We start from the raw sequence: 26,164 nt of genomic DNA on the forward strand, positions 1-26,164 counted from the left end.
ACCAAAGTTAAAATAAAGTTAGAGTTAAAAAAAAGAAAGATTTAAAACATGGAAAAGTATCAAACGTTTTCACTGAAATTCTTTCATGTAGGCAAATAATTACATTTTTTTTCCCCTTTTGGTTAATTGAATTACTTTCGGGAATCGTGCAAATAAAACTGAATAGATTTCCTAACAAAAGGCGAAGATGGGCGAGTATCGTGGTGGTTAGCAGTGTCGCCTAACAGCAAAGATTCCTGGCTTGACCCGGCTTTTCCAGTGGTGGTTTTGGGAATTTAGGGAGTTTTTCACTGGGGTGGCTTAAAAAATGCATTAATAGTCAACTAATAGACAAACCCTAAAGTCTTTACGAAGCTGTAAATACCGTTTTGATAACAATGAGAAGAAAAATGACAAAGCAACATCTTTAGACTCCCGAGCTCATAAATAATGCTCTGACCTAATCAGTGTCTGTAGTAATAGATTTGTACAAGCCACCCAAAGAGGTGAGGGGATGGTCTTTTGCCTAAAACCATTTTTATTAGGTCTATAAGCTGCCAACATGACAGCTGTACATCTGAAATAATGTCACAGGGTGTGGCAGAAGCATGACCCAAAGCCAGAACTGAAAGGCAGACTGTATCAAATGTTTAATTTTCAGCTAACAGGGACTGAACTCCAAAACAGACAAATGGACTAACTAACCAGGGGAAAATGACACAAAGATGTGGCAAAGAGTAACTGAACCCCAGGGGTAAGGGTTATACTGAGGACTAGACATGTGACGTTCATGAACAAATTGATTCTTTTGAACGACTCTTTTAAATGGAGCAGCTGTGAGCTGCTCATTTGTGAGCCATTCTTTTTATGTACAAATTGAGCAGTTTTACAGTTTTATATACAGTTGTTTTGCATGGTAAATGGTAAATGGCCTTTACTTATATAGCGCTTTTATCCAAAGCACTTTTACATGTACGTCACATTCACCCATTCACACACACAATCACACACTGATGGCGGAAGCTACCATGCAAGACGCTTAACCATGACCCATCAGGAGCAATTGGGCTGCAGGACGACCACTCTACCCACTGAACCATGCCGCCCCATGGGTTGGGTTCAGAATAATTCAAAGATTTATACCCCACCAACATATACTCTGTTGGTGAGAATTATTCACAAATATTAGGAAAAATTCCACTGGCTTGTGCTTTTATTGTATTTTGTGCTTGTGCTTTCATTTCATTTCACAGAAGTTAAGTGTAGCCTGTATAGTTTTCATTGTGCCACAAAGAGTTTTGGAGAGGGAAAATCCAAAATAGTGATCTCACTGTCCAAGCATGGGGAAATAGATCCAACTTCTGTAACGCTTACAATGAAAGCACAAGCCAGTGGAATTTTTCCAAACATTTGTGAATAATTCTCACCAACAGAGTATATGTTGGTGAGGTATAAATGTTTGAATTATTCTGAACCCAATCTTACCTTATAATTGTTACCAGTGATTATTTTCTTGATAAAAATGAGGTAGCCCTGATTAAATTCTTAAAAAAAAAAAAAAAAAAAAAAAAAAAAAAAAATCAGAACAAGCCAGTCTTTTGAATGGCTCTTTGAAAGAAATGGCTCCTCAAGATCCGGCTCCCTTCAAAGAGCCACAAATCCCATCTAAGGAGGAGCAGGTGAAGTAAATTAAACCAGGTGTACTAATGAACAGGAAGTAATAAACAAGGGGAATAGACTACAAAATAAAAACAGGAAATGAGAACCAAAGACAACCAAAAAGATAAACTAAAGGGCAGAGTAGTACATGGAATGAATACAGGAATAATCTCCAACCATGGAACCAGAACAGCAACTAGGCAAAGGAAAATCCAACAGACCAAAACCTGTGCCAGGTACCCACCTCAGAAAAAGGAGGCAGAGGCAGTGGATGAGCGTCATATGTGTTTTAACCAATAAAAATTAAATTGTAAGTGCGCTTGTGAAATTTCTGTATCTAGGTTTCTGTAATTTTATTATACTCCTCTTACTGTAGATTGCTACAGTATGCTCATAAGACAGAGCTTTGCTCATAATAATTAATATTTTTAGATTACATTTAATTTTATCGCTTTAAATGAGCAAGATGTCAACTCATAGATCTACAAAAACACTTGAGACAAAATGCCCCTGAGATAAAATGGATTTATTAGCAAGAGGTAATTGGGAAACATATTTTTGTTTACTTGTTGTTATTTTCATCTTCATGTGTTTTCTTTTTTCCGTTTTCCTTTTCTTACAAAAATGGGAATATTTCTTAAGTTGTGGAAACATGAGGGTTGAAAGATAATTTTCATACCAGTGGGTATTGCTAACAGCAAAATGTTTATTTGTTTAAATACCTTTAAAGAGGATGTGCATGTATAAGTGTATACAGTATAAGTATATAATATTATTCTGTCTGTGAAAGTGTTGCATGCCTACCACATGAGCTTTAAAAGTGTACTGTACATACATAGTAAAAATACATACAAATATTCACAGAATAAGCACTACATTACTATATTCCTGCTAACAGAAATTATTATAGACAGGATTACAGTATAAATGCAAAACACTTTGAAGTTGTGTCCTACCTCTAAGTCATGGTTTCAAGATCACACTGTTGTAATATTTTGTGTTAAGCTTGAAATACAGCTTTGTTTTTGAAAGGATTACACTGTTCCACATTGAGAAATATGCCAGGTTGCATGTACAAAATGTACATCACATCTCTGTGAAGTAAATTAACAACAAAGTACAAAATACTTTCCCATTTTCATATAAAGGGCAGGTAACTCTCTCTTATACTACTACAAAAATAGTGTTTGAATGCTGCAGGCAGAGGTCATTCACATACATTTTATCATAGCAATGCATATAACAGAGTGATATACAGTCACGTTCCACAATCACTGGAACAGCAAGAAGGACAGATTGTCTTTTAATTACAGCAGAGCAACAACCTTTTACTCTACAGAAGTAGAACCCAAACCTGAAGGTACAACACTGACAACTGCATGTGATCTTTTTTCCAGGAGTTAGAGAACACAAAAACAAAAAATGAATAAATGAGAAATTCACACAGTGGTGTATATTAACTGTAAAAGAAAAATATCACCTCAAATTTGACTGAATTTATAAGATGTAACCCCTTTTAATAACTGATGTATAACAGCTGATTCTATTAGCTTCTTTGTCCCTGGTGGCTGTAGGCACCTAGTGTCAGCAGGTAACATAAGGAATGAAACACTTTCCAATAAATAGAAATGCAAATATGTCTTTGTCAATTTTAGCATAAATGTAAACATTGATCTCAGAGAAGAGGTTCCCAAATTCTGGTTATAGCTTTTACTGAACAAAAACAAACTGCGTGATTCATAAAGGAGCACAACAGCTATAAAACTTGATCTGTGACTGAGGCTGTGCAGCCAATGTGCCATTTTCCATCATGCCCTGTCACATTTGGTTTCCACTTGTCAACGTTTGCTGCTCTTCTTAATAAAGTGTTGTTGTTTTTGGCAAACTGGGATCTGTGTTTCAGTACTAAATACTCACATTTCTTAAAAATCAGACTTGGATATTTTGGATGGGCCATTATAGGATGCAACACCACCGAAGCCCCACAGCTTCAACCATCTCTTGTTTCCCACCAAAGCAGTTCCACTACTGGTTTGGAGTCAGAGTTTAACTTAGAACCAGTTTTTTCTGTTTCAGCTGCCAAACCAATGACTCCAGCCTGGAAAAACCAGTGCTACAACTACATCAACTCTTTGCTGTGCCAAAGGAAATTACTTTTTATATGTAAGATCAAAGACAAGGTTATTCGACCAACCATACCAGCTAATGCCTTGTGACTTCCATTTTTAATACTAAAGGGCCAGTGTTGCATCGAGTTTGCTTAGTTCAAGCAAAAAACTGAGCATCAACATGGACATGAAGTCAAAGCAGCTGTGGTAGAACATGAGCTCAGTGTTCCTCTCATTTTACTCATGTTAAATGTTATAATATTGCCAGTGACGTTTGTGAACACTGTCCAGTGTGTCACATTCACAGTCACCTATTTCAGCTAAATCTAGAAAACACATTTGCAGCTTCATTTATAAATATTGTTGGGTGTTTTAGTAAAAAAGAAGCTCACATTTCTTGCACTGTGGTCCACTATAGAAATTTAGAATCCACTTAAGTTCAGGTTTATAAGAAGAGATGTTGAGAGTGATGTTTCATGTGGTTATGTGGTGGTTTTCTGGCTTTGAAAAACCAAAACCATTGTTTGTTGGTTCTTTGTTAAATCAACTGAGGACTTTCTATATAGAACCAGCCTTGAAGCAACACTGGAAACAAAAAATGGGCATCTGTGACCTATGACTCCATCTTCAGACATGAAAGGAACCTCGTACATGAGGTTTACAATATAACTGGTTGTGTCAACAATGGTGAAACTAAATTACAGAAAAATAGAAATAATCTCTATTTATAATGCTCAGAAAAAAATGGGCAATATGTCATCAAAATCAAGTAGCTGATCAATAATTTTAGAATGGGGACAAACTTAAACACTGCTGTCTATATTAGCTGAGGTGGTGCTGGCGAACATTTTTAAATAACCATAACAGTACGCAGTGGTTGGCTTTCCATTTAGTTTCCTGTCTAGTTTGTCCGATTGAGCTGCTTCAAACTGCCAACACAGAGACAAAGAAATTGGTACCAAACAGATGGAAACGTCTGTTTTTAGAGTTGTGAGCAGAAAAGAAAGATTCCTTTTCTTTTGGGTTGGAAAGCACAAACACACTTATGCATTGGATACGTTGCAGTCATTTCCATTGATCACTGTTTCCTCTTTAAAAAGACATTTAGACCATATTGTCTGTGCTCTTTTACCTGATTTTATGCAGTTCATTTATACATTGCTACATTGGTTGCAGAGAACTTCAATGATCAGTAAAACTCAAGCCAAGAGAATAACAGCCAGCAGCACGAGTGCTCAGAAAGTGCAAATTTGACACAGTATTACATGACGCAAAATAATGTCATTGGTCACTGAGAACACACAGTTGCATGCAACTAAAGTGACCTCTATTATTATTTTTCAATTACCCCAAAGCTTTAAAAAGAAAAGTAATTTAAGCAGGTGTAATGGTAAGAAAAAAAAAATGCTAAAATTTTCTCTGTCATCAAACAATTTTAAACACCTACTGTACAGAAGAGCGAATATCTGAAACATGTACAGCTATACAAATAATGTGTATGTTACCCCTTGTGTAATATTAACAGGGAAAATGTGTGTGCAGGACCACTCTTCCCATCAGTTGGGCACTTTAGGCTCAATTCTGAGTGAGGCCTCGTACATGCTTTCTTCATCCAGAACAGAGCTCTTGTCCAGTAGATACTGGGCTACCTAAAATGGATCAAAAGTAAGGAAAGGTTAGGGAAATTTCAATTATTTGTTTATTTTATTTATTTATTTTTTATTCATTGTGTAGTATTAGCCTGCTATGCCCTGAGTCTATCTTAGAGTTGCATATTGTCCTTAAAACTAACATTCATTTAATTTTTTATGATTCAAATCCTTCACATTATATATACAGATAAATGAGACTTTACTTCTATTTATGACATAGTTCATTTTAAGGAGTCACAAGCCAGAACATGATCTTCAGACTCAGTGTTAATTTACCTTTGGTTGCAGGTCAATCTTGTATGCTGTTTGTTGAAACTGCCTAATTTCTCTAATGATATGAGAAATCTAAAAAAAGGAAATAAGAAGAAGAAGAAGAAGAAGAAGAAGGAGGGTGAGGGGAAAAAAAAACAAAACAGGATGTTACTTTCTGGACATGATCATCAAATTTGCACACATTTTCTCACATGACTGATGTATCACACAAGTGACAAGTATCTCACCATCCTCATCTTTGAGAAGTTGACCAAGTTGTCTTCGGTGTAGTTCGGCGTTCCTTCTTCAATGAAAGCCAAGTCAGTGAGGTACATCCCCAGGTAGGGCACACAGGGAGGATCACAGCTGGTGGGGGCAAAAAAAAGGTCTGTTATTCATCTGCATGGCACAATTCCTTTATTAACTGAACTGAACTTACTTCTTCAAAGCCTCTCTCAGATTTTTAAACCTCCCCTCTGAAGACACCAGCTTTTGCAGCTTGTCAATCAATGCTTTTGTCTGGGGGGAAAAAAAAAAGTTGCTTGTGAACATGTTTTAATGACAGTACTGTGCAACTCTAGAAAAACAACATAGAGAGTGTACATAGAGATAGGCACCTGCTTGGAAACCTTGAGCCAGGTTTTCTTGAGGCGGAAAACAGAGCTGCGGTTTAAGGAGGAGGTAATCTCTAGCACAGCATTGTAGTTATGCAAACAGCGGCAGATGTCCGCCACAGCCACCCATTTCTCTATGACTGCTACCCGAGTGACTAAATCATCACACCGCAGGATCTCCGTGGCAATCAGGTTGCTTGTCTTTGAGAGGAAAGAGAGTAGTTTAGACATAGACTGTGTTACATAATCAATTAGATGAGTTGAGCTGCATCTGTTTTTATCTAACATACATCATTGAAGTGCTTTGTTGTTCTCATGATGTACGGTGTCTTCTCATTTTTGTCGTTCTTCATCCAGCCTTGACCAAAGAATTCCCTGTAAAGGGGGAAAAAAGCAAGACACAATCAGACTGAATAATGAGCTTTTCAGATACGTGCTGTGTGTACAGCGGAAATTTTATGGAACTCACTCATATGGGATGTCTTTAAACACCAGGTGGTCCAGCAAAGTCAGCTGCTCTGCAATTTCCAATGCAGAATGGTTCTCAAAAGGCTCAGCCTTCCCCTCTCCAACCTAAAAGATGCAAACAGCCCCAGCATCATTAAGAGCTACACAGAGCATAAATACTCCAAATCAGTTAACTTGATGTCTGTGTAGATTAGGTGATCCATATGTTTAATCTCTTATCCGAGAGCGTTTTGCATTTCTAATTTGAAGGTGGAAAGATTGATGGTTTTAACCTCTTGTTGGGTCACACACATTTATATATAACCATGTAGTTTTAAAACCCAAGCTTAACTGGGTGGTTTTTAATTCTCAAACAAGTTGTAGTTTAAAGTGTAAAAAGGTATATGTAACTGTCCTGGATGAAAGTTATGTATGAACATTGCATGTTAAACCTGGCAAACACACCTAAAACTGACATCTGTATACAGGCAAATTTTACATTCCTCTTCTGTTTTATTGCAATTTACTCATACAAGATAACACTTTTTTTACCCTGGGAACCTGAGTATGTTTAGGTATGTCTTCTTATGTGTATTTCTTTTCTAAAAATGTGGCCAAGGCTAAACAGGTTTATGAAAACTTAATTAAATGCTGAAAAAGGAAAACAGAAATAAATTTATTGTGCTTTGCTTAGATCATCTCTGCTGTGTAGTGCCAGGTGCTTTCCACTAATAATTCAGACACACTTAGTGTTATTTTGCTAAATGGATCCACAATGTGTCATGCCTGCTCCTCCTCCACTAGTGCGCTCATCTTCCCCTGCATACTAATCACTCATTCTGACTACAATACCCATGATTCCTCTGCTTCTGCCATCTTGGATCCCACCTGTGCTCAATCATCATGAGTCTGTGTAGTCTGTTGTTTACCTGATCCTGTACTGGTTTCCTCTGACTATGCTGTATTAAAGCAGCTTAAACTGTTGCCTGCGTTTGTGTCTGCCTTTCCACCGGTCCAGACTAACACAATGTCAATATGAGTCTTTACTTCCCATCCTCTTGTCACGTTTGTGACAAGAGCTTATGGGCACATTTAAATATTTCTGTTACAGCCTTGATTCCCATTACTGTATATAATGTTACCTTTAAATTAAATTTGCATGACCATGACTTTTGAAGTGTGAAAGTTTCAATTTACAAGATTACTAATGTGACTAAAGAGCTCATAGACATTGTTTGTATCTAACAGCATTTATTTATTTACATCCCATAGAGGGTTAACAAAATAAACATAATTTAATTTCATTCCTTAAAATTCCCGTTCAGTAAAACAACACTTTCTCATATCACCATTCTTATACTCAGTTTGGTGAATGTAGTTTCCACTGGAGTACAAACTACTGAGTACACATCGTCTCTGAATTGGTGGACAAAGTGGGGCCACAACACAAACAGCTGCTGCTGACTTCACTCACCAGTTGTGTTACATCTTCTAAGATGATCTGGTTGTCGCCATGATCTTCCTGAGTTAAAGTCCTGACAGAAAGCAAAAGAAAGATCAAACTCTGAAAGATGGGACACATTCAGTGAGCATCAACAAGGCTTTCAACATGAATTTGTATTAAAAAAACCTGGGGATCTTAGATATTTACATTAAAGAGCTAGTTTTATTTTTATCTTAACCAGCTAAAATGAGATTGCATCATCAGTAAATCACTATTTTCTTTAAAAGTACAGAGAAATTGTCCAGTTGCAGGTGGAGAGAGATGGTAACTATTTTAACATATCAAACCAATCATTCAGTTTCATTTGAGCAAAGTACTGGATTATAATATTCTGAAAAAAATGCTTCATCATAACATCATAATATCAGCATTTTTTGTACGTTAAGTGTATACAGTGGCCAATACCTAAAAACAAAGCAGTAAAAAAACAAAAAAACAAAAAAACAACAACAACAACAACAAAAAAAAAAAAAAAAAACGAACAAGACAAAAACACACAAAGGTTTAGAAAACACTATGTTGCAGAAACACAAACTTTTATTAGACACATAATTCAAATTTCTCAAAAGATAATATTTATGTCATGAGTTGAGAAAACAGGTATTTTCACACATATATATATGTGTAGTACACATTACATGTATATGTATGTAATATTTATTAGCAAAGTTGTATTTTCTAAGATTTTTGTACATTTCTGTTCTTTTATGTGTTTTCTGTTGTGTATGTGTTTTGGTGATGATGATTGGAAGTTGTTTTTTACTTTTTCTTTTAAATATAAATATCACCAGTAACAGTAAATAGCTCAACAGATGGTCAGATTCAGGGTTAATGGCTTAATGACCTCGTCAATAACATTTTCTAACAGCAAATTTCTTCTATATTTGGTGTAAATGTCAATGTTCATTCAGTGTTCATTCAGCATTTTTTTCAAATGTTTTCTATGGGGAAATGCTCTCTAGGTAAAGAGTAATACACCTTAATCTCACAACCAAACAGCATACAACAGTACCTGATGATGTTGGCTGCTGCTTTCCTCTCCTGGGTCAACAGCTCAGGGTCATGCATCACCTCTTCAAGAAAGGCAATAACCTTTGTCTTCAGCTCATTGTTACACTCAAAGTCCTGAAAAGACACACACAAAAAAGTACAAATGACTTAATAAAGACTGCAGACTCTTTATGACACTTAAACAGCAGTACTCACCTAATATAACTAATATTAGTGGTGATTTGTTTAATTGATTTCCTTAAAATGCTTTATTTTTTTTAAATAATTGAATATTTCCCAAAGTGGTCCCAAAGATGCAACCTCTGTTATATGTATGTACATTGATGACTGGTGGAGTGAAATGAGTTAAAAATAAATATCTAAACGAAGGTAATGTATCTAAATTGTCCATCAGGATGTGTCCTGAACTGTGTTTACCGGAGAGTGTTTGGACACCCAGTGCCTCAGCACATTCAGGACTCTGTTGGTTGCTGCTCGTCTAATGACAAATTCTTTGTCTCCGTTTCTCTGATCTGTTGGAAAACCTTCAGAAAAAAACAATAAAATCAGTGGCAACAAGGGAAAAACCATTTTCTGAGACCCCACAAGTCTGAAATTGTCACTGACAATTTGCAGTTCTCAGCAGCCGGATTTTGATTAAGGATGATAGTTGTTTACCTGTACTGGCGAGTGACATCCGTCGATATTTTTCCTTGGTAGGGGTGCCTTCATTGGCTCCAGCTGTGGCAATAGCAAAGGCGGAGGCAGCAGACAGGGCACTGCGGTTGTTATCGAGCTCTCGACACGAGGACATGACCATGCCATTGTTGTAGGAGAACAGAGAGAACTCTACAAAAAAAGCACAAATAAGAGCTAAACTTAATGGGCTAAACAGTAAACATTTTCTATATCAGGCATGATTCAAATTTTGAAGAAAGAAACCAAAAACAAACAAACAAAACAAAACCAAATACAAAACCTTTGTAAAATAACTGCATATTACGAGGCTCAGTGGATAAGGCTGCACATTGTTTTTTGTCCTTGCACAAGCCTCCACTAGAGAGCACTACAGACCAACACACCAGTTTCTCCACTCTTTCCTCTACAAGAGGCTTTGATATTCAAGATGGTTGCAGCTAAATATAGCCACCAAATATCAGCATAACAGAGGAATCAACAGATTCTCTGCACTCTGCTGTGTTTGAATCCTGGGAACACAGACAGAGCATAAGCAGATATGAACCTGTCATGCTGCATCGCAATTTTAGTGAATTCCCATGTTCCTGAGCTAGGTTTGCTTTTATAATCTATTGTGCAATTTTGTTCAAAGATTTAGAAGGCATAGATAATCTTGGCTCCAGTGATAAAAGCCTCATTACTGGGGGCGGCAGGGAAAGCACGCTCTTGATATAGTTGCCATGACACAAGTTTCCCTAACACCCACTGAAACCAAGCTTTGGCTTTCCCCACATGCTCATAACCATCAACTGATATGTTATTTTGTTTTACAGTGGCTTGTTTGCCTGTTTAATTATTATTAGCCATTGCAACCAATAGCTAAGTAAGATTATTATTTCATCCCATGAAAAAATTAAGAGTTACAACTTACAGAAATCTAACATCTTGTATGTTTAAACAATGGATGGATATGTTTGTGATTATGTTGCTCTACAAGGTTAGGACACAACGTACCTGAAGAGTTTTTGCACTTGATATTTTTTGGTGTGGTTGGAGACTTGGTAGGTGATGCCTCCGGGTCCCCGTCATCGCTCTGGTTTTGATCATTATCACTTTCTTCTCGTACTGAGAGATCTGTATCATGGCGAACATAAGGTTGTAAACATTTGGTTCATTCAAGAGATTATTGCACTAATTAAACTTGGAGGTAATTGCTTGGAAACCCCTACCTTGTTTACACACAGAGGCATCTTCTACTTTGTCCTTCTTGTCCTCACCTTCATCCGAGATTTTGCTCGTGATAGGACTGGAAACGTAGAGTTTGTTGATGTCTAAAGTGGTCTTGCTGAATGGTGACATGGAAGAATACATGCTTGCATAGCCATTTGAGGAGCAGCTGAGGGCAGCCAGGTCAAGAGCTTTGCCCCCAGTGATGATGGGGATGTTGAGAGAGAGCTTGCGGCGGCGGTTGGGGGATGAGTTCTTGGCAATAGCAAGAGGAGGAGGGGAGGAGAACTTTCTGCTAGCCCTGGGGGAGCTGGGAGTTTCTCCATACAGGAGTTTATTGTTCTGACTGCTGGCAAAGAATAGCTCCAAGGACCTGGACCAAGAGTAGATATATACATTTGATGTTAGTAAAAATTGATGTATTCGTTTGATATTTGGAAAGTATATTTTATGTTTTTAAAAAAAAGCTTTCCAGAGTAAACAACTCCTCTTGAATAATTCATGGTGAACATGTGCAAAACACATCAACCTTTCCATTAGAAACCATCTTACAACCACGTCTCAATATTTTAGAGCAGGATACAGACTGCAGCATTTCAGTAAACCTCTCCCATTCCCTGCCACCCTCCTGTCGACCTCACGGGTTCCCATAAATAGCACAGCGAGTGATAGTGCGCATGGCCACTGCTGACATTAGCAGCCAAGTGTAGGTGCCTTACAGTGACATGACAAGTGCCACGGGAGAGCATACTGCAGGGCGTGGACATGGAGAGCTCTCCCTAATCTGAGCTCCACAGTTGGGTTTTCACTCCAAGCATGGGGTGCATTGAGTTAGTCCCCATTGTGACACCATCAATATCTCCCACTATGGATCTTTTGCAGACAAGGAGAAAGCGAAGTGAGGCAAGGGAAGGGTCCTGTAGTACTGAGAATGGTTGCCATAGAGCCACACATCACATTTGGGCCTTTGCATGCACATACAGTGATCTGAAGTATCACGAAGCATTGCCTAACCAACAAAACAAACCCCTTAAACAAAAACATAAGACTCAAAAGATAATTTGATTTAACACGTATACCACAAACTGCAGATAAAAGATGGATGTAACTATAATGCTTTCCTAACCTTAACTTAGTAGCCTATTGTTATCACCTCATTCTAATTTTTTTTAAACATGTAACAAGGTGATTATAATCAACTGATATCAAGCAAGAATGAATGAATACAAACACAAAAATGAAAAACAGTTGTTTTTACATTGATCTCAATCACTGGTCCATGTTACTTGAACAGAATTGATCACTACAGAGGGACGTTTACTTGTCAGTTTTTACTGGTGCAGCTGCTGTTTTAGTTATCACCACAGAAGGATAACTGGGAATATGCATCTCTAGAACAGCTCCCTGTGAGTCAAAAAGTGATATAAAAAGGTGCCCAGTGTGTGTAATAGTGATGCAAAAGATGTATGTGTTGAGGTGGGAATTTATAAAAGTGTTGAGCTGTAAATAATGGTGCAAGGGATGACCTGACTGAGAAGCAAGAATTGACATCGACTTGGCCATGGGCTCATCACTTACCTGTATCTCCAAACGATTACATTGTATGCTTGACTTCAATTTTAAAACTTAAATAAGTAGGATAATTATACAAACTGTAATATTTGTTGTAAATAATAGCAATTGTCTAAAAAAATGGAAATTAGTTATAATTGCAAAGTAAAATCAGGCATGTAGTCGATGTTCAAATAAAAAATAGCTTCTTTTCTTTATTAATGTATTGAATTTTACACATGTGACCACTTATACTAAATCTACTAATGGGTGTTATTTCAACTGTTTAAAGTGACAGACTCCACAGTCAGTAAAGTACATGGCATGTAGAAAAAATATATAGCAAAAGGCAAAAAAAAATTTCATTTAGTTGCCTTGTTTAGGAGGAATTTTGTTGTAAGAGCTGCACCTGTGTTGTCAAATTGTTAACGTTTTTATAATTTGGTAGTATTTGGTCTGCAACGTAAAAAGATCTTATTGGCTGTCACAGATTAATCTGTGTTATATAAACTATGTTAAACACCTTTTAAAGGCATTATCTATGCAAAAACAGAAATTTAAATACATTATATATATAAATTAGTCTCATATTTGTGCTGAATGGAAAGATTTGGAGGAATGCCACAAAATTCAGGTATGGTTTGTTGTGTATGGAAAGTGCTGTCAGCAAATTTGTAACATTTAAGTCTTAATGTAATACGACTCACCGAGCAGGGATGGCACTGATGGGCTTCTTGTAGATAGTGATGAGTTTATCTAGCACCACATCAGCTGTGGTGAACACGCGATAGGAATGCAGGAATGTATTGAGGAAGTCGATTGAAAGGAAACGGAGATCAGTCAGTCGTTCCAGCAGGCGCTCAACGCTGGCGTAGCGGATTTGCAGCACTTTGCATGAGTTCATCATCTTACTGAATCTGATATCCACATCATCACAGTACAGACTTGAATCTGACCTGGAAAGTATATAAACACAAAAATCGTAGAAAAACAAACAAACAAACAAACAAAACATGAGAAGCAGAAGAAGCTACACACCATTACAGATAAAATATAGCTTACTTGATCATCTGTGGCACTGTAACTTTAGAGTTGTCTTCAAAGGCGTTCATCATCAGGCCATTGCAGCGGATGTTGTCGATGCACTGCAGGACACAGGCGAGGAGATAATAAAGATAAGACAGAAGAAATGTTAGAATTCGGTAATGTAAAAGCTTTGTGCCCGCATCCTCAGCTTCTTGTCTGACTGCAGGAGATCGTGATGTGTGTTGACATGCCTGGCTGATGTCACTGGTCCAAGCAGACTTCTCCTGCCTGGAGGAGGCCACCAGGATGACTGTGAATGACTGGCTGTCCTTTGGCTCCACAACAATCTTGAAGTCCAGGTGCTCCATGTCCTGACCACTCTTGTCTGATTTCGCTTTGAGTTGAGCACAAACACTAGATGTCATTTTCTCCAAAGCCTTAATCAATTATTAAAATATAACACAAACATTTTTATTTTAGGGAATTTTGATAATGTATTGAACTTGATTTGACTGTATATCCTTTGGTGAAAAAAGGGTAATTATTGCATCATCTTTTATTAGTATTTCTCCTCCAAGGTGAGAGCTAAGATTGTCATTGCTGTTTGTGGGCTTTGTCTGTAAGATAATGATTAATTATAGAGAAAATTAATTGAACTTGGTGAAGAGGTAGAACATGGAAGAACCCATTGAACACATTATGTTGGTATCTGCCTTAATTATAGAAAATTAACATTCTGTGATACACTGTACAAAACAAACATTATATAACACCTCAAACATGGTGAATATATTGCATTTTGGTGCAAGCCAGAATATAAATTAACCACTCACACTCATCATCTGTCCCCTCAGGGTCCTCCATAAGTGTGCAGTCTATAAGCGAGACCACTCCGTTCTGAAATTAAAACCAATGTACATTTAGTCTCCTTACACTAGCCTCGGTTAACTTAACAGAATGTGCCCCATGGCATGCCATACATTTACATAACAAAGTTCACCAGTGATCTGAATTTTAGAATAAAAAAATGATCTGCTTTTGAAAATACTGATATAATAAAAATACATTTGTGGTTTAAAAAAATTCTTTGTAGCATCTCTGCTGAGTTAAGAGTTGTATTAATGCATTAATTATATGTATCAAACCCAGTGGAGCGATTTGAAACTAGTGTGAGAATGAAAGACTTTGCTACTAGCAATAAAATCTCCTCTTAAGAAGTGATGACGTTCAAAATGAGGAGCAGCTGTGCAGCCAACTCAGCAGCTCAGATTCACCTTGGTGAGATGAAGTTTTCCTCCAGAACCTCTGGTGCAGATGATTAAATGCTTGGAGAAGAGAAAGCATTGCCTCTCCCCCTCCTTCTTTAGAGAGAGAGAGCCCAGTCGCCCACGGGTGATCTTGCCCTTCTCACTCATTGGCACCTGGATAAGAGACCCTGCATGCAGAAAAATAAACAAATAAATAAAATGTTCAAATAACATGAGAGACAGATAAATATATTGAACAAAAAATAACTTAGGACAAAAGGTTACAAAAAGAGTAATGGATAAGTGGAAAAACAAAATAAATATATGGAGTCCATGTAAGTCACATGAGATACTAAGGATTAAATAAGCTACCATGTATGTGTACCCTCTCTTCGCCCGTTAAAGCCTGTAGGGGACATCTGACATTTACAGTTCCAGATTCATCAGTTGGCTTCAGAAAAGTCTAATTGCATTTGGAAATCAGACTCTTCTTGTTAGTGGTGCGTAGTGTTCCCCTGAGGGTGTCAACCCACACTCCCCCTGCCCCGTCCTCGCAGCCTGTGAGATCATGCTGTCAGACATGATGTGGAGAGACAGGAGATCCCTATTTGTTGTGATCTAAAGTTCAACACTTGAAGGTGGGAGTTACCTTGTCTTACAAATGTCTGACTGGTGTCAAGGAGGACTTCGCAGCCCTCTATGATCATACGCTCTATTGCCAAGTTCTTCCTGATGTTCTCAGTCTCGCTCACCTCATCATGCATTATTCTAAGAAAGAAGACATTTGATTATTGTCATTTATCAAACACAAGTCTTCACCTTCATAAGCAATCAAATTTTGAATGTTTCTGTTTGCAGTTTTTTTTTTTTTTACAAGTAGTGTACTCATTGTCTCGCTTCATTGTTCATTAAAGCAAAAAATAATGAATCCTCTCCTATAACGTCCACACCATATATGTGTTGGTTGAGATGACATACCTGGAAAGCTCCTCCAGTTTAGATTTGGCATAGTCCAGACTGTTTCTTTCTATATGTTCATGCGGTGTGTGAGCAAGAAGCTCATGTAGAGTAAGAATGTAGCGGGGAATCTGGCAAAACAAAGAGTAACAGAGAAGTCACATCCACATGCAAGATGTACACAACATGAACAAAAGCATAATAAAAAGTAGTATTAAATCTACACTCATTGTTAAAATATAAGCTAGATAGCCACAACCAGGTGAAATGACATCTAGTATTAGGTTGGGGAAATATGCATCCCAAGGGAAACATCTATACATGATGTGAAGAATTTGGCTCAGGCTGCGAGAGCATAAAATTAACAACAAAATACGGCTCCAGGCTGCACCTCTGTAGCAGACAAATGAGTATGTTTCTTGTAAATGTTAGTGAGACGAATAACCTGGAACATAGGGTAAGTGAGGAAGGTCTCCAAAGTCCTTTCCTCACAGTCAGGCTTGGCTTCATACTGCTTTAGCAGCTTGTCAAAGTCCCGGTTCTGTTTGCAGTGAGCCAGGATCTGCAGGCTGTATTGGTGGTTTCTCACAAACTCCTGGTAGATGTTCAGCATGGGCAGCAAGATGTCAAAGAGATCAGCTGTGGAGGGATAAGTTCCGAGAAAAATAAGGACACAAAACAGTGGGAACCTGTGGTGTAGCTAAGAAAAAGTTTTGATACATGGAGCAAATATAATAAAAAAGAGGATTCTTACCCAGCACTAATGTTGGCCAACTTGCTATTCTGGCTTTCAGACCCTGGTAAAATATCTGATGTAGGAACATAATGGTTTCACTAAAACAGAAAATATAAAAAACAAAATTAGTGAACTAGTTATTACATTTTTGTCAAAAATCCTGAACATCAGACAAATAAGGAGCCTATAATAATAGTTTTCCTGATACTGAATGAAGTTTGGCTTACACACGTCTTTTTTGTCAAGCCAAAACACATATGGATGATTAAGTGGACCATTTTAAATGGGGAAAAAAAATAGTTTTTGCAGATTACTGGTTTAATTTGGCTGTTTTGTACAAATTAAGAGGTGATTTATTTAAACAAAGCAAATATTCCTTTCATCTACATATTTGAATAAACTGATTAATGTCCAAAAAGAACAATAAATATCCAGACCATATGCATTTGAAAATGACAGCAATATGTCTGTAATTATTAAATACCAGTGTCTGAATCAGGTGCACATGAAATATTTAAATGTCTCAAGAGGTTTGAGTCATCGAATAATCAGTCAAACCAGGATGGGTGCTTCTACATCTGCAGTCTGCCCACATCTGTGTTTTATTTATGGCTCTTTATTACCACTGAATGCACACTGACAGTAACCTATGCCCTAAGCTTCTGCATGTTGAGGCTAGCAACTTATTAAATGGAACTGACGTGTCAGCTGACATTCATATCTTTGTAGTTAAACCTTCTCCCAAATATAAAGTAGTCCCATTTTAAGACCTTTATGACAAATATTATAATATCTCTGCATAAGCAGGAATTATTCAATATTTTTTCCAGGAGCCCTAAATGGAAGACTTGACGTAAGGGAAACAAGGAGGCTAAATAAGCCATGTGCAGTTTTTTCAACATTTTCCAAGGTATTTGTGGCATTTGGTGTCATCTGTATACAGTTTTGTGTTTTATTACAAATTAAGAAACATTATGTTTACTGCACATCTGAACCAATTAAAGTACTTAATAATTTACTATGAATCATGGTACAGGCCTTTGAACATTGTTATACATTTAAAACTAAGCTTTAGGCACTTTGCCCCTTGACAAACAACAATCGATGACCTTTGAAATGATTATGGTCTTTAGAGGAATCAGAAGATGAGCCAACCTGTTAAGAAATATGCTGCTGACATCATCGTGGGTGATGGGTGGCTTCTTGGAGCTGGCGGCCATGCGTAGGGGTCTCAGGAAGTTGTTCACCAGGATATGAAGCTGTTGCACGTACTCTGCCTCTGAATCCAACATGCTGAACACCACCTGGTTCCTCTTCCTCATGCTCTCCGCATGAGGTGAGCGAATATAATCCTGGATGATGGTCTTCCACTTCCTCCTGCAAATCCAGCCTCTCAGAAAGCTCTGGACCTGCAGTGGACCATGCACTGTCAATATCTAAAATATGTGAACTGGAGTAACAACTTGAAACTAAACACTTTACCTTTTTGATCTTCTTGATTTCTGAATCATCTTCGGTAGGGGCAGCTGCAGGGCTGGCATGGATCTTCTCGTTGTCTTTGAGCAGCCCAGCGATCTGACAGGGAAGCAACCGCAAGAAGGACCAATCATTCCCACTTACACACTTGTCTTTCTCTCACTTACTGTAGCAGCATGTAAACAAAGTGAGTAAGTTAACAGGACATGACCTGTGAGTACTGTCATCACAGAAACCTCAGCTTGACAAAATTAGCTGTGTTCACTTGGCTGCCCACTTAATACACTTTCATGACTATGCACACTCAGAATTATAAAGTGATATGTAGCAGGTAAACACTCCTACACGTGTGTTAACAGCAGGTAAATAGGAAGTTGGGAAAAAAAACTTGGAGTTGCATTGAACTGTTTAAATCTAAAGTGTCTCCATTCATTTTGCAGCCACAGAGGGAGTTTATTGTTGCTGCATTTCATAGATGAGATGTGACAAAAAACAGAACTTATGCATATTCACAACTTAATTTGATTTCAAGCATTATATTTGCACATTAAAGTAAAATGACTATTTGATCTGAAGAATACGGCTGGGAACACAGGCCTACTGGAGCCATTGTTTCTAACAGAAAATGCAAATTGGAGAGTGGCTGGCCTGAACACGACTCTCTGTGATGGAGCTGGGCTTTCATTTCTGTCTTTTCACACTAGTTTCTACACGAGACAAACACAACAACAATCAGCATAATCCCTGCTGTTCCTGCTTTTAATTTTAATGCTGGCAGGTTGAGACATGGAAGGGATGTAGACAAATTTTAGAAAGACGTGAGAGTGCAATGGAAGCTGAGGTGGTAATATAGTCTTAATGTGCCATGTCCATTTACTGTAGGTGAGACTTATAATGTGTGTGGCTACGTCACATTTGCTTATATTTTATATGGAAAATCATTTAATCCTTGGCTCGTTAGTACTCAGAGAGAGGACAAAAACCTGGACATTTTATTAGCCCTGGTTCGTATATTGTTTATACTTTAGTAAAAGGAAGTATGTGTATGTAATTGTATACTGGCAGTGCATATTTGTTTCACAAGTTCACAAGTTGATATGATATTTGCACTTCTTATATCCCTGTTTACACAAAGGTTTAACTGTAAAGGATACACAGAAAATAATATTTTTCCCACTGACATTGAATATAAATAAGGAGGTTTTAGCTATTTCATTTGGGACACAGTGCTGGTTTTCATAATTCATATTCCATAATTGAATTGAATTTGCATACAAAAGAAAAAAAAAAAATCATAGTTCAATTCACTCTGAATACAATGAAAGATTGTTAGATTAGTTTTACTATTTACTGTCACAGTTTAACCAAGGAGGATGCCAATATTCAGTCCCTTAAATGTGAGCAAAAACCCCACATCTTGCACACATCATTCTGTCCACTGAGACATTTTGATTTGGAAGAAATTTTAAGGTCCTGCATGCAATTTAACAGAACAAAGACTATTTTTTTTCCATTTGTGATTTACATAACACAGACCTTAATTATATTTGACAGACAGCTGACATCACCGTGTCTGATATCTCCAGATCTTGGTGATTCACACCAAATGAGTGTAAAAGCAAAATATGTATATTTGATTTAAGGTTTCACTAAGATAGTGGTTCAGTTTTTGTGGCAAATTGTGTTCATCTGTGATGGGCAGGGTTCCAACATTACAATTTATTTGTTTAAAATAATCCTTTCTCTTAAGCATAAAAGAAAATTGCAGCGAACATTACCTCTGACTTCAGCCTTTCAATCTCTATTTCCCCATCCTCTATCTGTTGTCGAAGTTGCTTGGCAACAGTTTTCTCAGTCTCCACAATCTGAAGCAGATGAAGATACTTCTGCATGAGAGTCTCATGCTCAGTAGCCAAGTTTCTGTAACTGTAACACAGGACAGAACACAAACAAAACACTCCATCATAACTGAAGTGACCTATTTAATATTTTATAATAGTGTATTCAGTTTAATCTTCCCCAGATGTGTTTTTCATCATATTTCACCCCCCAATTTTTAAACCGTGTCAACACCGTCGACAGACTGAGCACACCAGTCAAAGATTTCTTGCCCTCTACCAACCAGTTCAGTGTCTAATTGACATGTCTGCACATAACACTGATGTGTCTTACCTGGCATGTGATATTGCAGCCACCCATTCATCACAGTCTTTGACATCTTCTGTACGCAACTCAAGTGCCTTTTGGTTTTCATGGGTGAAGCTGACGGTAAAATAGTACTGAAACAAACAGTAGGGAAAGTGTGATGAGTTTCAGGTATAAACAACAAGACTTTCAATAACCTGTGTATGTTCTACACAGAGAAGTGCTGCTTCAGTGAGGCTTCTCCTTTGCTTTGGACTTTGTGTTTTTTTCTGCTGCCTCACTGCTGCAGACATCAAGCGGGTGATTTAAAACCACACAGAGCCTGGGGAAGCCAAATCTTCCTCGCCCACCAGTGCAGTTGATGGAGCACAATGAGGAAGGCCTCCCCCAGCTCAGATCCCGGGATGTCTCTTGTTCCCAGGAGGAAATGTCATAAGACATGGAGGCCAGAGCCAAATACATAACTATGTGATACCTGTTTCCTAGCAACTCATGACCATGGTGAACAGTTGTTCACTGCAGTTTTTTTCAGTATTTTTACACTAGACTAATTGCAACTGGAGAAATTAAACTATTTCTTATTTTAACTAATGCAACTATACATCATACCCTTAGGACTATATCCCACTTGATGTTTAATTTTGTTTTAAAAGATCTTTTTGATATCCAGCAATGCAGAATCTCTTATTATTATTTTCACATAGAACTCAATAATTTTGAAGGGTAACTAACCTGTTTTATATAAAACAAATCCACCTGAGTTTCTCCAAACGGAGACATTTGAATTCTCAGAAGAATCATCTTCAGGTGCAGGAAGTCGGATTAACCATGAATAATGTTTATGTAGCTACTTAAGTGTTGTCATTTAAATACAACTATAAATACATTGCCTAACTTGTCTTCAATAAATAAATAAATAATTAAAAAAAAAGTTAAAGTGCATTGCTAAAGAGCAAAATTACAAAAAAATGGCAAAACTACGACCAGAGATTCCTAACTTTATGGTCATGTTATTTTTGGTATGATTCGTCACCCATATAAAAAAAATGGAAGATGGAGTTTTCTTTTCCACATTAATGTTGTTCATGATGTCAAATTAAGTTTTTTTTTTATGTCAAAAACATTGTCTTATACATTTATCTACACATACAATCTAAAATAATTTTGTTATCTGAACCAAACTCGACTTAAAACAAGAACAAACAACATCAGGAGATAATAGTAGGCTTATGTCTAAAAATGATGTAAAAGCATGTCTTACCACGCCAAGGCTTAAAAAAGCAACAAAAGGCAAAATAAAGTCTAAAGCTGATTAAATGATAGAAGGTTTTAAGATACAATAAACAGAAAAATAATAAAGTGAAAATAGTTATAGCGCTGAAAATCTACTTAGTTACATGTGAAAGTCATACAGTCCTCAAGTGAAAGTACAAAATCAATAAGTACAAAGCAGCAACATTTATTTAAAGTATAAATCAGAAGTAGTTCTCACTTGACCTTGCTGGTTAAATAAAGGTTGAATAAAAATAAATAAATAAAGGTGTAAGTTGGCATAATGTAAAAACTTGTAATATTTCCATGTTTAGGTTAGCATGTTACAAGCTGCTCGACGCAACACAACAGGCCAGGCACGCATCACCTCCATGGATTGGAAGACCAGACGCTGGTAATTTGCTACAAGAGTTTTAACCAGGACTAAGAGATCCTTACACTGGCTTCCAGTCCATCACAAAATAGATTTTAAAACCCTACTGACTGATTACTAATCCCAGAACGGTTTAGGCCTAGAATACATCCATGATATGTTCAGAGAATATAGACCAGGCAGAGCTCTTAGATCCAAAGACTCAGGTCAGCTAGTCCAGACCAGAGTCCAGACTAAACATGGAGAAGCAGCATTTAGCTCTTATGTTGCAAACAAGTGGAACAAACTGCCAGTGGAGATTAAACTTTCCCCAAATGTAGACACTTTTAAATCCAGATTAAAATAATATATTTACTCATGCAGCTATGCATAAAATCTGCACAGTAACTTTTAACTTATCTTTTATTAAATCATTTTAATTTAATGTATGATTTTATTATGATTTTATTGCAAGCTTTGCTGTTTGTTGCCTACTTTTTAATGCTGTCTTTGCACTATCTGTAATTCTTTTAATGTTTTATGTAAAGCACTTTGAATGATCTTGTACATTAAATGCGCTATGCCATAAACTTGCCTTACCTTGCTTTACAAAACTTAATTAAACAAATTGGATGTCTTTAAATATTTTTTCATGTCAAGCATGAGAGGAGAATCACAGGGCTTTAAATTGCATATTATGTATGTGAAACCAACGATGACGACAAAATAAAAATTCCAATGAGTGAATCCCGAAAAAGATTGCATCACTTCTCCCTACGACTTCCACTACTTCTCCAGTCATGTTAAGTGAGACCAATATTTGGCCTGCAGATGTTCAACAGGCACCTACCAACCTGCAACTGATCATTATTCATGGCTTACTGCTCCTGCATCTTCACATTCATTAGGTATTCATTCTACAGTCAAAGAAAATCTATTTCTGGCAGAGACATGCATGTTGTTGAAGTTTCCCCCATGATTTCACTACGAGCACGGTGAATGTCTGGTGTGAGGCGATGCTAAGCAAACTGTCTGCTTCCTGCTTTCTGGCCAAATCTTTGAGAATCATTCCTAAGATAGATACCACAATAATCAGTCATGTCATATTCTTACATATGGTTTATTTGCCCTAATTTGCACAAACAAAGCTCTTTTTGTTAGCCTTCCTGTGCAACGCATGTGAGTGAGTAGTGAGTTACTGATTAGGCATGCTTTGATTCATTGTTCCGTGAGTAGGATAATTCAAATACCTAACTGCTACATGATAAATAGCTCTGGCTTATGGCAGCAAAATTATATTTCTAAAGCATGCAAAAATATGTAGAGCTTCATATTGTAATTATTCTAGATGCATCTACTCTTATTTCAATGTCAGTTTTCGCCTAGCCAACATCTCTCCCCTGAGAGTGTCTTGTTTTAGTGGCACATATTACTCAGATCTTTTGATTTACAGTGCATTATATGGGCAGCCTCTTATATAACTGGCTAAATTACTGCCGTTACCCCGATGAGAGTAAGCTGTCTTTTCTATTATTGGACTCTGACCCTTCTAAGGTATACCTCAAAGAACAAATTTAGCTCAGATAGTGCTCACATTAAAAGGAAAGATGCAACACACTGCCTCTCTACTTTATGTAGCCCGGCCTCTCCCAACTGCATCATTCTTTTGGATGCAAATAACAGTTGCCATAGAAACCTTAGGCTCAAGCGTTATGATTTTCCCACAAAATGCATTTGAGGAAACATCATGTAGAGATTATGGTGAATTGCTAAAATTAGCCACAAGGCCATAAATAGTAGTAGGGATATAAAAAAGGGAGAGATTGTGTTAATCTTAATTGTGTTTTTTTGAGATATTGAGAAGTAAATCTTCAGCAGCATTTCATATCAGGCATGTATTTGTGTACTTTCAACGCTTTCATTGCAAACATACTTCACTGGACAAAGAATTGATGTCAAATATTCAAGATCAGGCATCTATGTGCATTTGTGGATCATTCTTTTCAACAAAAGAAAAACAATCACTGCAGAGTAAACAGCTCTGTGGGAATAATATTTGGAAAACAATGTCAGTCTGATTTGTTTTGGGTGCCTTTAAAGCAACGGTGAGATCACATTAGCCATCATGTTGCATTCTGCTTTGTCAGCACAGGGGCAGCTGTTCACAGGAAGAACCTGGCCTCAGTTTGGATTGCAACCCTACCTACAGAGTCAGGCACAGAGCAGGGAGACAGCAAAGAAGGCTCTCAGTGGAGCATTATGTTCCATGGCTCTGTAGACACAATAACAGTGTTAACAAGCTTGTTAGTCTTTCCTCTCCAAACTGTTGTGTTTGTCACTAAATATGGAGCTAGTGGAATAAAGCAAGATAAAGGTAATGCTTCATTTACAGCATTTATCATTTAAATTTTAAAAAAGTATGTTCTTTATTACTGACAGTGCTCTAACTAGGTTTGGTTGGGACATCACTGACAGAACTCTGAGAGTTAACATGTTGACTGTAATGTAAGTGTAACCTCCAGCAAACTGAATAATTTGAACCAGGTCATCTAGATTAGAGCTGACTGATCATTGCCTCCCTGCTACTTCCCGAGGCTCAACTGCAATTATATAAGTTTGCCACAAGATGGAAGCCATGAGGCCTTAACTTTCTTACCCCCCATGTTTTATTATTGGTGGTGGCAGGTAGGTAGGCTCTATCACTCTCCGCCCCAAAACGTTAGAAATATAATGACTGGAAGTCAAAGGAAAAATTTGTGTCCAACCAATGCAAATCAGTTTGACAGATTCTTAAATACATTTCATTTTCATGCTCAACTGAAAACTACCCTACCAGTTAAAGAGAAGAAGAGGAAGAAGAAGAAATTGGTGCAACATAAAAGACACTGCAGCTCATTGCCAGGGCTGCTGTAATATCATTAGGTGTTGATATTGTTACCTCATCATTAAAGCTATGCATGGATTACATAACGTGCAATACAGCAATCTGAAACCTTATGCTGCATTGGATTTGAGGTCATCGTGCGATGGGATATAGCGCAAATAACCCCTTGTTGAAAATTACAGTTCAGAGACACAGAAGCTAATTTTACATTCGATCTTGCGCATCTTCAGTATTTTAGCAGGATGTTCTAAAAAACAAACAAACAAAAGAAAAACACTAAAGAAAACAACAATAAAAAAGGGAGCGGAGCCTCTGCATATGGTGCATATGCATGCGTGTACTTGTGTGTGGGTACATGCACACTCTCTCCCTACCTGCTTTTCCAAACACTCCTTGGCTGTCAGTGAGGGTTTTGGTGAAGGCGCCCTGTCGCATATGCATCCCTCCAACAGGTATAATCCCGAGGGTCGAGAGCTTGACTCGTTCTCAAAATAAAAAAGCATATTCTGCAACAGGGCAAACCACTTTGTATGCCATTTCGTGTTGTCTGAGCTTTTTTTGCTTAAGCACCCTCTTCTTGTACCATCCTTCTTTGCCAAAAGCCCCAGGTAGGTGACATGACCATCATTAAGTCGTATTCCCTTCTGCATTTTGATGAGGACGCTTCAGCCGCACAAGACGGATCGGTCTTTACATCCTTCTGAAGTCAAATAAAGAAGGACAAGACGTTGACTTTCTGAATGCGGACCTCTAGCAGCAGGCTCATCCAGTCTGTCCGACGCATTCACCGTGCTGGCATTTAAGTAAAAAGAGAGGAACAAACCGAAGAACACAAGTCCAGCATCCTAAAATCTTTTGTCATACTCCGAGCGCATTGAATGTCCTCATTATCCGATCGTGAGAGAGAGAGAGAGAAAGAGAGAGAGAGCGAGAGAGAGAGAGAAAGAAGAGAAAAAAGAGAAAAGGACCGAAAAGCAAACGCAGACGCAAGATGGGAGAAAACGAGGGTTCGAGGTCCGTTTCTCATATGAAATTTCCCGAAACCAGTACGTTTGGTGCTGAGCTAGGCAGAGCTGGGTGAAGTCACATGACGCATGCTGGGGAAAGCAGATTTCAGGACCTTGGAGAGGGACGTCTCAAGATGCTGCAGAAGTTGACTTTCCGTTTTCAGACAACATATAAAAGGGAAATCTAAAAACATAACATACTAAAGAAAGATCAACTTTGATGGACATCATCCGTTTAGAAAGCTGCTGATTCGGACTATTTCACTTTAATTCTCGGGCAGAACTCTGACCTGATCTTTTCACTGAATTCCACACAAGTTCATGCAAAGAAATGATGTAAATACAGTTTAATCAAATCAAATCAAATCAAACTTTATTTATAAAGCACTTTTCATGCTGGG

The 26,164-nt window shown here is 37.6% G+C and overlaps 1 protein-coding gene across 1 annotated transcript; it reads right to left on the reverse strand.

Moving 5' to 3' along the window:
• Positions 1–2,149: 2,149 nt before the first annotated feature.
• rasgrf1 (Ras protein specific guanine nucleotide releasing factor 1) lies at positions 2,150–25,776 on the reverse strand. The gene is made up of 27 exons (XM_041998043.1): positions 25,131–25,776; positions 20,276–20,382; positions 19,882–20,029; positions 18,110–18,202; positions 17,783–18,036; positions 16,646–16,725; positions 16,337–16,530; positions 15,913–16,022; positions 15,584–15,702; positions 14,962–15,122; positions 14,521–14,584; positions 13,939–14,081; positions 13,724–13,806; positions 13,369–13,617; positions 11,113–11,483; positions 10,898–11,017; positions 9,884–10,054; positions 9,644–9,750; positions 9,228–9,340; positions 8,186–8,246; positions 6,734–6,837; positions 6,555–6,639; positions 6,268–6,465; positions 6,090–6,169; positions 5,899–6,016; positions 5,675–5,743; positions 2,150–5,395 (listed from the first exon to the last, which is right to left on the reverse strand). Exons 1-27 carry the CDS (start codon positions 25,404–25,406, stop codon positions 5,303–5,305), a joined length of 3,771 nt encoding a protein of 1,256 aa, XP_041853977.1. The 5' UTR covers positions 25,407–25,776; the 3' UTR covers positions 2,150–5,302.
• Positions 25,777–26,164: the final 388 nt, after the last annotated feature.

The sequence above is a fragment of the Melanotaenia boesemani genome, chromosome 10 (genome assembly GCF_017639745.1).
Source record: "Melanotaenia boesemani isolate fMelBoe1 chromosome 10, fMelBoe1.pri, whole genome shotgun sequence".
Lineage (NCBI taxonomy): Eukaryota > Metazoa > Chordata > Actinopteri > Atheriniformes > Melanotaeniidae > Melanotaenia > Melanotaenia boesemani.